This window comes from Megalops cyprinoides, chromosome 1, assembly GCF_013368585.1.
Source record: "Megalops cyprinoides isolate fMegCyp1 chromosome 1, fMegCyp1.pri, whole genome shotgun sequence".
Classification (NCBI taxonomy): domain Eukaryota; kingdom Metazoa; phylum Chordata; class Actinopteri; order Elopiformes; family Megalopidae; genus Megalops; species Megalops cyprinoides.
Window position 1 is genome coordinate 25,210,543 of NC_050583.1, and position 13,809 is coordinate 25,224,351.

Genomic DNA, 13,809 nt, shown 5'->3' on the forward strand with positions numbered 1-13,809 from the left:
ACCAGTACACAGACAATGTGAAGGACAATTGCACAAGGCCAGTCTTAATGAGACATTGTAAGTACATCCATCAGAGTACTGAAATTTTATATTCATAAATCAAATCAATGTACAGTAAATATTTTATACATCAATTTAACCTTATGAACAGAACAGTGCATCTGGTCAGGAAATCCACGTTACCAGACACTAAAACTGATAACTCTGAAATAATAAGCCCCCCCCCAACAAAAAAAAAAAAATCTTCCCTTTGATAAATTCAATAGTTAAACATGAAGGTGTGTTTCTTTATCGACTGACAATAACGTTATATTACAAAAAAATTAAACAGAATTGTGAAAACATCCGCAGCAAAAAATATGTTTCAATATTCACTTGTTCAGGTTCACCTAAATAAAGTAAATAATATGAAACAGAGAAGTTGACTGCAGTGGACTTGATTGCGTTCAATTTTCCATGACTAGGACAGCAGCTCCATCTACTGGCTACAGATGATATGTGAAGCACAGAAAATCAAGTTCTCCATTATACAACTCGTACAATGTATTGTCAATGCATTGGGGTTTACATCAGAGAATCTCTTCAGTCCTGCAGTAGCTTGCGCTTGACAGTGGAGCTTTCAGAACAGAGGTGTACAAACAGTGTGCCAGCAGCCGTTCGAGCTCGTAGTTCATACATGTCATAGTCATGGGCCCACTCCACATTTCCCCAGCGCTGGATCTATGGAGAGAAAGGAGGTAAGAAATACTCATCAACACCATGTAAAAACAATGGCCCAGAGAATATTCTAGTCATGGAACAATGGTCAAAAAAATGATCAAGGATGCAGAGGCATTCCTAAGCTAAAATAGGACCCCACTCTGAACAGCCATTACATTACATGCATTTAGCAGACAATATTATCCAGAGCAACTTCCAGCACAATAGAACCTTGATAGGTCTTGATATATAATACACCCTGACATACAACAGACCTTAATATCTGTTACAAACTATGAAATCAGTGGTAATATATTGGCTTGTCATATAAGCAGCCATTAGAGGTGGTCCTATACCTGGTATTCCTCCTCCAGACGGGACAGCAGCACAGCCTGCTCCACTGTAAGGTGTCTGTCAATCAGCCCAAAGGACAACACTACCGACTTCAGCTGATTGATCACATACTCCAGTCCTGTTAACAAACACACACTTAATGATAATGCCCCACAACCCACAATGCACACTCAGCGATAGCTTCTCTTTAAATGACTTACATTCAAATTCCCCAGTTCTACATACAAATCTCAAAACATTGGTACAACCATCACACTTCTCTTGCGAATTTAAAATTTCACTCTATGACCAAAACCACAGATGAAAGGTACCAGTAACTTGTGATACAGTGAATTTTGAAACTGGGGAAAGCAGGCCGGTTGCCTGTACTTTACCTGTCAGGGCCCAAAAGTTATAGGAGCCCAGATGCTGACGGAAAGTGTCCTTGGTCTCCTCTGGGATTTGAGGCCCCATTATACTGTCAGATGAGCCGATGACAACATTATACCTAAAAGAACACAGAGATAAGATTGCATCTTCATATTCATACCTATTGCACAGAAGCTCAGAAAGAGTACAAAGTATGCTGTCATAAGAGTCTCCCAAGATATATCTCGCACTGGCAATACACACACATATCTGAGGTTCTGCCACAGCACTCACCTCTTTTCAATCCAGTGTAATACAGGATCCCACTCATTCTTTTGAAGCTCCACTAGCCCTGGAGGCTCCTCTACTCTGTAGCTGCATGGAGACCACATTGTTAGAATTACAGTCACCAAGCAGACATTTAAATACGCCAATCCAAATGTTCCAGAGGAAATCATGTCACCGTGAACGGAAAATTCAGTTTGCTGAATCAACAATCTATCAAATATCATTCTAAAATGTCAAAATTATTCTTTTATAAACAACTTTCAACAACACTTAGGCTAAACATCTACTAACTGATGCACGCGTACCAAATGGTGTCTGTCTCTAAGTACTTCAGGGCGGCTGTGATCATTTGGTCCTTGTCCCTATGGGTAGGGTTATCCAGAGCTGTGTTGCAAAGGGTGGTCTGGAGGAGAAAATGAGTAATGGAACAAAAGTACCATTCAGGTCATCTCCAGTGAATTTTATTTAAACATTCGAAAGCACAGTAAGAATCATACCAGGTGCATGGTGTAGAACTTGAGTGTGTCCTTCTGAGAATCCCACTCCGTTGCCACAGCAATGGCCAGGGCTTCATTAGGTACAGTGAAAATCTTGCCTCCTGGAGTCTTCAGCTTCCTGCGGTCTAGATTGATCTCAAACATGCCATCTTGAAGTGAAAGATAGCACAGCAAAAAGAAAGGGTCAGAGTAAATCAGACATAAATTAGACAATCATCGATGACCTAAAGGACTACTGTGGTACTCTGGAGTCAGAACAACTGAGTACATGGGTCTATCAGGTGCATGCTGTCCGAATTTCTGGATACAATACATAGCATTTCATATATTGGGTATAAAGGGATGTGTCCTCTGTTTGCTGTGCTGGTGTATCACTGCCCTTTGAACACTGATACTCCATATAGCCATATGCAGGTCTTTCACATGCCTCCTGCAGCCTCTAAGGTACAGCAACCAAAAAGCACAACCATGAAGAGTTCAGGAGTGTGTCTGTGGACTATACCAGAAATACATGTATGGAATGTGTATCATATCTCTGTATCAAAGATATGAGTGACACTGTTTGTAGAGAATCCTCCCACCAAATCACATAACCAAGTAGTTCTAGAGTGTGGAAGTTAAATTCTGCCTTACTACAGAATGCCAGTGTCTCAGCTTGGACTGGGGTAATGTCCCATGAGCCATTTCATGTCATAGAAGTTTATGCAGGCTACCACTTATAAAAATGTTTCCACTGCAAACGTCTAAAATATATTTACTAGGAAGATGTACATCAAAAAATAACTATGATTTATATGGCAGTTTACCTTCTCCTTGTGAAATACTGACGTCTTGGTAGAATTTCTTCCTTTCTGTAGACCAAATAAAAAGTACATCCATTTAAAAATCGAAATGACGCTGTCGCAAATGCACCAGCCGAGTCGTCCAGGTAACTATATAATTATTCCACCATTTACCCATAACTTAATTAACCGATTGTAACTGGGTAACTTTTTGACGTACACAGGACATTGACCAATTGAGCAAAGCTTGCCATCTGGCCAGCTACCACAGTGACTAACAGAAAGTGTTACCTAGATGACTAGGTAAATAAATGTATCAGTATTACGGAATGCAGCTGCAGAACGTCGGCCTACCAGATGTCGCAGTTGAATAGGCTTTCACGTTCTCCAGAAGAGTTGGAAGCCGTGCTTGACCTCCCTGACAAACACCTGACCATCGTTCCAAAACAGCGCAGCACGTCCGACCGTGCAATCTAATAAGATTTCGCAACATATCAAACAGCTGATAACAAGCTAGGTAGGACTAAATAAAAAACACAAGCCAAATCATCAACGCCTGCTGTTTCAACTCGCTAGCTACCTAGCTAGCTGGTGTGCACAGTACAGTCCAGTTAATTAAAATAAATTACGTTTAAATTATACTTATGGCTTTGTTAAAGGTTATTTTTCATTCGGTGATGAGATAACATTCCCACGCTCACTGCACCTAGGCAGCCACTTATTCCATTTTAAATGAGAAACACCACTCTTCAGCAAGCGCCTCTACAAGTTCGCCGCCATGCTGATGACCTTCTGTACGTGCTACATAAATTTGACGTAAATGTTGCAGTCTGGGAATTGAAGTTTATTTTAACGATGTGGCTAAATTCCTGTAGTAAACTCGGGTAACGATTGTCCCTCCTCCTTGTATATATGCGTGCGTGCATGTATGTATGCATTATTGGTCTTGATTGTGGGTACATTATTTTACTGTTCGTGCAGTGATCTTTCACTGAGCAAGAAGAGAAGCATGCTGCCATGTATTCAGGGTGTGAATGCATCAGTCAGTCCAATCACCTCCTCCAGATAATAATTAAAATAATATAAATATAATAAATAAAATAAATAATTTAATAATTAAAATAATTAATTAATTAATTTAAATAGTGTTTGGTCTGAAGTGATGCTCTTGAGCAAGCACGGTTTCAAGCTAACTACCCCATGAGGTGATCCCACATTCATGAGATCTGCGAGTGCAATTGGGGAAATGCCTAAAACATGTATCTTTTCGCGCAGGGGAGACAAAACGCTTAAACATACAGAACTTAATGTGTGTTAACTTCCTTACACAAAGATATATGGTTAATTCTAACCAGCACAGAACAGTTACTAACATACAGATAAATTAATAGGAAAGCTTCCCTGGAAAATTCACAAAAATCCAGTGGGATAAGAATATCAGACTGATGGAAACTGATATCTTCAACTGTTTACAGAGATGACGAACACAATCGCAGCTAAACATATGAGAAGACAAATTAAACTGCCAATCGTGTGTGGGTTCTTTGCAATACCTCAGCTCTCATGAGGCAAAACGCATTGATGGAAAGAACTGCCCATCACTTCCCAGTGTCCTACAATTCCCAACAAGCATTTCGGCATATAAGCCAATGAGAATTACGTTTTGTAGAGGGTGCGCGCCTTAATCTAATCAGGGAAGGTGATGCTGCTCTCTGGCTCTGCGTTGAGGTCCCCTCGGTTTTCAGGGACCCTGGTAACGCATCCACTGGCAGCCCGAGGAACACTCGTGAGCAGGTGAGCCGCCTCGTCAGTGCTCCCCGTTCCCTCTTCCTGTCTCTCTCAGGCGGGTGTCGACCGCCGTCGGGGCTTTCCCCGCGAAGCGATAAACATGCCGGTCCGTACTGAGTGCTGCAGCAACGCCTCTATGGCCTTTATATCCTCGGCCTCGCTTATCCCTCCACCACCGATAAACACGCAACAGCCCGGCGTTGCCACCTCGCTCTTGTACAGCGGCTCCAAGTTTCGAGGACATCAGAAGAGCAAAGGAAACTCGTACGACGTTGAAGTTGTTCTGCAGGTAAGTTTGAAACACGCATGTTCCAACCGCTTCATGTTAGGAAGGTAGCTAGCTAGCAACTGAAAAAAACGGTTACCGGGCTAGTTAGCTAGTCTAGCCAGCCGGCTATTCAATGACACGAAATCAGTTGGCAGGTCTACCATGATTGTTTTGACAGCGGTTTGGTGCAAATGTGACCTAAACCCAAGTGTTAAGTTATAAATCTGTCAATTAGCAAGCTATTTAGTAAATTATGTCAACACAATACCACGCACGGCAGCAATTATAGTGATTCGTTAGCTTGCTGGTGAGCGGTCTAAATCACCTTTGGGAGAAGTAGCTAACAACTGCGTGTTAGGTAAGTTAGCTAGATAGCTATATTAACTAACGTTACTTAACTAGCTATTGCAGCTTGCATTTCTGTCAAATGCGTACTAGCTAACTATGTTCCAATAAAATTATACACTTGGTTAGATTACATGGCTTATCATTGATATCTTAACAGTCCTCAGCAGTGATCATCATCATTACAATCAGCTAACGTTATTGGAGCTAACGCTACCCAGTTGACGATTAACCTCAAGAAGATGTGCGATATTTATTGAAGCTGAGAGATAATTACTTGAGATGTAACATCTTAATTTTTATACTTTTGGTCGTGTTAATGGGTTTGCTCTCATGATTAGCTTAAAGTAGCTAAGTCCGTTGTTAAGTAGTAGTTGCATTGCACGGTTACCTACCAGGGTGATGACAAGGTTACCTCTGTCGCAGGTGTATGAGTGGGCATGAGTGGGTTTAGGATCTCTGATGATATGGTTCTGGTCTTAAGTTTAATGTGCGTTCCCGACCATCACTGAATGCCAAAGTTATCTGTTATGTACCTGTGCGCATTGGTTGTCAGTTTTATTATATAGCCTGCTTTATTTGTTATATCCATTCTGGTCTTCAAGGCTCTCACTTACACCCATTTAGAGCTAGCACTTTGTTCCTGATGTTTCTGTGCATATAGGACAATCTCAATAATAGACTGAGGGTGAGAAATAGAAGCACTATTTACATTTGGATTGCGTGTATACAAGCTATACCCACTTGTGAAAGCAGAAGAATTATCCATTGACACCCACAATTATTAACAAGGAATATTATACTCATGAAGATTGCCACATTATAAAGATGACATCATGAACTTCAAGCCTGTTTTTCTTCACAAAATGGCAGTCTGATAGACCTTTCAGTTACTCCTGTGCACTTATGTTTAAAATTAAGTTAACAAACTGCCTTCATATTTTGTCTGTAATTCAAAAGATGACTGCACAGGGGGTTTGTACAGGCCTTTGAGTAGTTATAATTAATACTGAAGTAGGTCTCCAGAAGTAGCTGGACACCATGGCATTTCTCAGTGCCTCCCTTCTTGCGGTGCATGTACTGGGTTCCTGGACACCCGGCTCGTGGCACACAGCACTGGAAGATTTCTTCATTGGAATTGCCAGTTTAGATTTGTAGTATTTGATTATTGGAAGAACTGGTGATTCTGTATCATTTTAAAAGGCTACTTTGCAATAGTCCCAACATCCAAGTCAAATGTGCATGCATTTAGACAAATATTGTATTGAGGGTCAATTATATGACATTGCTGCTTGATGGACAGCTTTTATGTACCTTATACTGGTTTCTTTTGCAGCATGTCACCATGGAAGACTCATATTTGTGTGGGTATTTGAAGATCAAAGGACTGACAGAGGTGAGGTGGCAGGTGTCCTCCAATAAATTTGTCTGTAGTACATGAATGAGTATGGGTAGTTAGTCTTTTCTGATTTTTTATCTAAACCCTGTAAAAGTAAAGCTGTTATGGGGCCATTGGCAGAAAAATAAATATCTTATACAGTTTAATTTTATATGTAATCCCTTGATATCAATTTTACAGTGTAAAGATGGATGCCTTCCAGATACTTACACACTGTTACTATGCAGTTTGAATCCTGTGGTCTGATAATGTTATAATGATGAAAAGTATCTTCAGCAGGCTATCATTTACAGAATGGTGGAGTCATTTCCTACGATATAGTGTCATCAATGATGTGTTATCAAATATTCATAATTCAAAGTATTGGAGCCAAGTTATATGTATCAATTGCCTTCAAAACATCAAGACGTAACACATGATTAGTTTCCTCATACCAAGCACAGACATTTTGAGGCTCATTCTAAATAGCCTCCAAGCCACTCGTGAAATTTTACGGTTGAAATATTGAGCTTCTTAAAAGTCAGTATTTTAGGCACTTGGCCATACTCTGAAGAGCTCAGTTTACTGTTCAGTAATGTCCACTCACTGACGCTCCAGAGGACTGAAGTATCTAAAACAGAGGTGACAGGAATTGTGGTAACAGGCCTCTCCACAGCAGCTACACCCAGCATTGTCTGTTTACAAATAAAAGCCACAATGCAGGGCTTTACCAGAATGTGATTGGTGTGCAGTTCCTTTCACTGGATACCCAATTTCATGTTACTTTCTTGTTTTTTTTTCACATAATTTGTATGCCATTTTAATTGTTTGTCAGGGTACAATTTTACATTATATAGCAGTGTTTCTGTATTGCTTGGTGTAAGGGCCCTAGGCAGCACATAGGGGGTTCAGGGATGAAAATATTCTGCCGATGAATCTGGTGGCAATTTTGCAATTCATTGTTTATGCAGTGGAGAGCATGGGGAATTGGCTAAAAATGACTGCTTATTCAAATTATATAGTTGGAAAGTGATGATAAAAAACACATTCCAGCCCAGAGGTATCTGCTACAATGAGGGAAGACTGGAAGAAAATCAGTGTATGTATCAGAACAGTGCAATGTGACTGTAGTGTAAGTAACGATGTAACTTTATACTGCTTAAATCTGTCTGTCGTAATGCACTAGGGAAGATGGTGATGGTCTCCATGATCTGGATATCTATAGCACATGTGTATTCATGTCCTACACAGGAATATCCAACACTTACTACATTTTTTGCTGGAGAGATCATCAGCAAGAAGCGCCCCTTTTTAACACGGAAATGGGATGCGGATGAGGATGTAGACCGCAAGCACTGGGTATGATAGCAGTTACCTTACTGAAAATCATTAGTGTAATAACTAAGTACTCTCTCATTGGAGTTATTCTTTCCTTCTGTGAATTTTGTAAGTAGATATCCTTAGGTAAGTATGTAACAAAAAGGCAAATATTTAGATGCTATGCAACAATGCTTTGAATGTGTCTGTGCCATACTGTACTGTATTGTACCCAAATAGTTTTAAAATTTTAAATATAAGTTGAATGTGAAGTCTGACTTCCAGATATCCAATTCTTCAAGGCTTGATCAGTTTACATGTAATTACTTTATATGTCTGTATTGTGAGGGTTTCATTTCTGTTCCTTTCTCTTTTCTTCTCCTGCATCAGTTCTGTCAGTCAATGTGACGTCTTATTTCTGAATGGGCAGAGTGCCATACCCAAATAATAGAGTGTTGAACAGTTTTTCTCTGGTTTCTCCTTTCCAGGGCAAGTTTCAAGCTTTTTATCAGTATGCAAAAACCTTCAACTCTGATGATTTTGATTACGAGGAGCTGAAAAACAGTGACTATGTCTTCATGAGGTGGAAGGTGAGGCTCAGTACATCACTCTTTTCTCTTCTGGCATTAAGCATTCAAGCCGTTTCTTTTAAAGAAACTGATGAATATTAAATTTAATACAATTCTCAAAGCTGTACTGTTTCATAACATCTACTCTTACATCAAAATCTGACTTAAGATGTAATCTTTAAAAAACAACCACTTCACATTGCTCACATGAAAATTATGGTTGTGGAAATCAGTGCTTTATTGCAAAAGAACAAAAGTGGACGGTCTCAATGTTCATTACATGGTTGTATATCCTAGCAAGGTTGTATATACTAGATGTACAAGGGGCATCCATTTCTACATGGGTGCAAAGTGAGAGTAGGTCAAACTGAATAGGATCATTTCCACAGAATTCTCATGAGATCTCTCTCTAAGTCATAACCTGGTTTAAATGTCATTTTGAAGTTATTTTCAGCCTTAGAGCAGTCAACCACACTCTCCATACAGAGTATAGGATGTATGCCTTCTCTCTGTGCTAAAGAACATGGGTCTATGTTAGGCCAGTAAAGTCATTGCTACCATGATGTTTCATGTGTTAATTGACCTCTCCAAAAAGTGTTCATTGCACATTTTATTAGCACTAGAACAGCAAATCTAATAAAACATTGTCTATATTAAAGAGCAATAATAGGTCACATACTGATTTTGGGCAAATAATTTTAAACAGAAGTATAGTGCTTTTTGTCAAGACAACCAATATATTATCGGCTAAAGGAAACCCACAGCACAAATGTGGTTGAACATCTGTCATTTAAAAATTGGTTTTATTTGATACTTGCTTGGTCAGTGACCACCTGTGTGGTCCATTGTCCCTCAGTCTCCCTCTCAATGGTGTTGTCCCACCCCCTCTACAGGAGCAGTTCTTAGTCCCAGATCACACAATCAAGGACATCAGTGGTGCTTCCTTCGCAGGCTTCTATTACATCTGCTTCCAGAAGTCCACAGCAACCATAGAGGGCTATTACTACCACAGAAGTTCTGAATGGTAACGGAGATAAAACTCATCTCAGTGTACATTATACCTATTAGAGCATCATCAGATATTTCTGATGCAGAAACAGATACTTTAGGTTGATAATAGAAGTTGTTCAGATGAGCAAAGGTTATCGTTCTCGTGTTTGCCCACCTGAACTCTGTCCATTTGTCCATCTGTCCACAGGTACCAGTCCTTGAACCTCACCCATGTCCCTGAACACAGCGCGCCGATATACGAGTTTCGGTGACATCAGTACCCAGGCATCACTGGCAGAGGAGGACTTATGGCACTGTCAGGAAAACAGTACAAACAAGTGGATTGGGAAGATAAACTGTCAAGTCTTGCTAAGGATATGCCAGTCTTCTCTAAGTGGCCGTGGAGGGACGGGGATGGACCGAGAGCTCAGGCATCAACGAATGAGCAAATTTGCCAGCAGGAGGCAGTGTGGAGCTTACATCCTCTGGAATTTGCAACAGTGTTTTGTTTGTTCTTTATTCTCTCATTTTAATATCTGATTTTAAGCTCCTTTTGTTTACCCGCACTTTTCTTTTGGCCTCATTTTAAGATGGGATCTTCCATTAAGACGTTTTTTTCCCCGAAAATGAAAAGCCAACAGCAGGGGGCGTTTATGCTTGTGTCTCTGACACATTCAACTCCAGTTTAGAAAAGACCTGTAACATTGACTTGTACACATACGGACTTTGGAGTTTTTGTCTCTGTGAATAAGAGTGATGCCTATTTGAGTTTAATGGAGTGATAGCTGGAGCAAATGTCATTCAGTTGCAGAGAAGCTTCATGGACAAGAGCCCGGATAAGGACTTTGTTGCTGAAAAGTAACGTTGTAAGTTACATTTGCAAGAAATCCACAAAAATGAGTTTCTGCTGTGTGTGGTGTGGAGATTTTCCCCATTGAACCATGATGGGTTGGTGCTTTGGAGCTCTGTGGCCGTAACGGTCATAACCGGAGCAAATCTGTGGGGTGAAAGGATGCATAACGTCCTTATAAAGGTCATGTTTCAGTGTTCATAGCTGGTCTTGCGTTTGAGGCAGGTGTTGTCATGGAAACGTAGCTTTTGCTGATTTTCTGGAAAGAGTCACCTAACACCAGTCTATATAGGCAATTGCCACTAGACCCCTTCTGACAACCACTGATGTCTTTCTTGCATTACCGATTTATTATTTTTGTCCTCAATGCGCCACTCATCTCATTCATTTCTGACTATGCAACATGATCATAAAGGTGCATTTGTCATGAATTAACTTATTTTCAGAAATGAATTTTTAGTAACTAGTATTATGTCAAGGCTTAATATAAGCTGAGAAATGAAAAAATATCCGTTTGCCTTTAAAGCAGTCCTGATAATTTTCCCTTTTCTTCCTAAGGTGCCATCTTCTAAGCATCTCTAAGAAAGTGCTGGGTGTTGGCCTACAGGTGGCTTTATTTTGGCACAGGGCTCTGTTAAGTGTATAACCTTACAGAGGGGTTTGTAGGATTTTATTTTACTGTAATTGGAGGTAAATGCTAACAGCAGTGCAGTATTGTGTTGCAGAGACCTTTAGACGCCCTTGTTGTGCATTGGCTGAAAACACACTGGACACTCAAGGAGAAATGTGAAGGGTAAATGTAGAGTACTCCCATACCCAGAAAGAAATGCTCCAGCCCAACAATTACTTTAACAGTGTAACAGAATAACTATACCCTGATAAATACACATGGTTTTACTGAAGGTGGTGTTTGGAAAGTAATGTGTAACCACTTGGTTTTGAATAATAAACACATAGAACAGCTGCCTCACTTCAGATAAAAAACTTAAATAGTTAACTAAATACTTCCATGGTATCTCCCCAGTGAAGCAGTGTGGAGCAGCATTAGAAGTTTGAGCAGTATGGCTGGCAGTCAGCTGCATTTTAGGTTAATTCTACTTAACATAAATCACACACCCCTAATGATTGAACCAAAACGGGCACAATTTGTAGTGGGCTGTAAGAAACATTTTTGATTTAAGAGTAAACATCTGATGGAACATTCATATGATGAAAACTCCATGAAAAGCTAACAAGTAGTGCTAGTTTCTAAACTTGTGTTAACATGAGCAGTGAGTTGTGCTGTAGTTTTATTTCAATAAGAATGTGAAAAAATAAGCCTTGAAGCTTTAGCAAACCCTCTGCCTTAATACAGTATACAAGACAACATTAGAATCATTCAGAATTATAAAGTATTTTCATTTGAACCATTAAATAAAACATTAGTACAGCCCTGATCTAGGCTTAGTTTTGATTTGTGTATGTGTGTATACACATGTGCTCACGTTTGTCTGTCTGAGGCCATGTCACACCATAAGATCATACTCGGAGTACTGCCAAAAAGATTTGTGTCACAAAGCCACATTCCATTTTGTTTTTGTCATTCACAATCCTACCCTGGCTGCTCTCCGCCTGCCCTGTAGCTATGAGTTTACACCCTGTCCTTTGCTGTTGGTCTCAGGTGATACCAATGTGAGCAAGGCAGTTAAACTCTTAATTTACCTACCTCAAGGGTCAATTAAATGTGTGCCACTTTGCATTGGCTGCTGACAGGTCACTGTCGGGCTTTAGTGCACCCTGTTTAAAGGGAGAACAAAATAGATTCCCAGTGTATTGCATTTTTGGTTCTTGTCATGTGTGGAGAAAGTAAATGTATTACAGTTTGTTATGGAGAACTGATAAAATGGTCAGTGGCTTATAGTGATCAAAAGCCCGGAACAAACCAGTGCAAATCTTTAATATTCTCAAATCGTATCCAACCACGTTGGAGATGTTTGGACAAATTTTAAGTGTCCTAAGTCATCCTTAATAAAAGCACCTGCTGAGAGAATACATAATTGAAGATGGGGTTTTTGTTAGGGGTGTCTGGTATTACAGTGTTTTTTTGGTGACATGCGGAAGGCCTCGCAGATGTCTATGGCCTCTGTAGATGTTTCTGTTGGACTGTGTTTGACTTCTTACATTATGTGTTTTGAACGGGGGTCTGTGGGGTTGAGAGAAAAGGAGTCATCTGGTCAACACTAATTTGATATGAATTTAATGTTAATTTTCAACCATACCTGCTACTCTGCAGACATCAAAGAGGAGAGGCATTGTATAGAGGAGCAAAAGAAATATATTCAGTGCATAAACACCATGTAAAATAAGGAAGTAAAAATGAATACTTTTGTAAATAAAGGAGCTACATTTGTCATAGGAATTATTTTATTCTCTGAAGGTTTGAATGATCTTTTTATATTAATATATGTAATGCTGTATTTCAGGCAAATAAGCTGAGTGAAAGTGGTAAAGACAATGCAAATGTTTAACTAAGGTTGATGAATGGCATATAATGACCTGAAATGTTGGTCGAGGTAAGAGATTGGAAATTTTATTGAATGCATCTGTGCATGGACAGATTTTAATAAGGATTTTGATGGTTGTGAAATTAAAGGCTGAGGAAATGAGGTTCCAGTGGCATTTAAATAAAAAGATTCCTATGAAATAACCTCACCTGCTTTGTACCCTGTGTTTCTTTTCCACCCAAAGGAGAAATGGGAATAAAAATGCTAGGAACCAGTAAAATTGGAGGTGGCCTTTTAAATCTGATAGTGTGACAGTAGAGACGGTAATGCTGCTCAGCTCCGCTAAGGCGTCACCCACTGGAGAGTGTCCATTGATGAGTTTGAGGTCCCCCGTCAACTGACACTGGAAACTTGAGGCATGTAGTTAGTGTCCTGTGTCTACCACGTGTTCCCTCTTGTGCTGCTCAAATGACCGCCCGATCATCTTCCCAGCACTGACACTGGCATGGCCTTACAATGTGCAGTAAGTACCTTCCTTAAAGGTTAACTAATATTAAGCAAAGAAATGGTCAAAGATGCATGACACCTTGTTAAAAAAATACCAAAGAGGACAGTAAAGTAATAATGAGTTAGTTACACCTATCTTTGTTTTCCATTTGTGCAAAAATGTAATAATTTAAATTCAGACTGACAATCCAGTTACACTGATACCTTACCAGCAAGGTGGCCTTCACCTGTGCTGGTAAGGTATGGCTGTTCAAGATAGGTGTGGAACACATGCCATCTGTGCAGTCTAACGGCTTACGTTTTCTCATAAACATTTGAAGAGAGATGGCTCAGTAATGTGTGAACC

General features: G+C 39.9%; 2 protein-coding genes across 2 annotated transcripts; one reads left to right on the top strand and one right to left on the bottom strand.

Annotated features, from left to right (window-relative positions):
- Nucleotides 1-271: 271 nt before the first annotated feature.
- Nucleotides 272-3,754, bottom strand: atpaf2 (ATP synthase mitochondrial F1 complex assembly factor 2). Its single transcript, XM_036545442.1, has 8 exons — nucleotides 3,323-3,754; nucleotides 2,993-3,037; nucleotides 2,187-2,335; nucleotides 1,995-2,092; nucleotides 1,696-1,776; nucleotides 1,428-1,540; nucleotides 1,056-1,171; nucleotides 272-720 (listed from the first exon to the last, which is right to left on the bottom strand). Exons 1-8 carry the CDS (start codon nucleotides 3,459-3,461, stop codon nucleotides 583-585), a joined length of 879 nt encoding a protein of 292 aa, XP_036401335.1. The 5' UTR covers nucleotides 3,462-3,754; the 3' UTR covers nucleotides 272-582.
- An 899-nt stretch (nucleotides 3,755-4,653) lies between these two features.
- Nucleotides 4,654-10,882, top strand: LOC118787278 (glucose-induced degradation protein 4 homolog). Its single transcript, XM_036542794.1, has 6 exons — nucleotides 4,654-5,045; nucleotides 6,706-6,765; nucleotides 7,999-8,106; nucleotides 8,553-8,654; nucleotides 9,527-9,657; nucleotides 9,832-10,882. Exons 1-6 carry the CDS (start codon nucleotides 4,857-4,859, stop codon nucleotides 9,893-9,895), a joined length of 654 nt encoding a protein of 217 aa, XP_036398687.1. The 5' UTR covers nucleotides 4,654-4,856; the 3' UTR covers nucleotides 9,896-10,882.
- The last annotated feature ends 2,927 nt before the right edge of the window (nucleotides 10,883-13,809 follow it).

Coding starts and splice junctions, on each gene's coding strand:
- atpaf2 (XM_036545442.1), bottom strand. CDS start 3,461: ATGTTGCGAAATCTTATTAGATTGCACGGTCGGACGTGCTGCGCTGTT. Junction 1,172..1,427: donor TAACTTTTGGGCCCTGACAG/GTAAAGTACAGG, acceptor GTTTGTTAACAG/GACTGGAGTATGTGATCAAT. Junction 721..1,055: donor GTCTGGAGGAGGAATACCAG/GTATAGGACCAC, acceptor TTCTCTCCATAG/ATCCAGCGCTGGGGAAATGT.
- LOC118787278 (XM_036542794.1), top strand. CDS start 4,857: ATGCCGGTCCGTACTGAGTGCTGCAGCAACGCCTCTATGGCCTTTATA. Junction 5,046..6,705: donor ACGTTGAAGTTGTTCTGCAG/GTAAGTTTGAAA, acceptor TTTCTTTTGCAG/CATGTCACCATGGAAGACTC. Junction 8,655..9,526: donor ATGTCTTCATGAGGTGGAAG/GTGAGGCTCAGT, acceptor CCCCCTCTACAG/GAGCAGTTCTTAGTCCCAGA.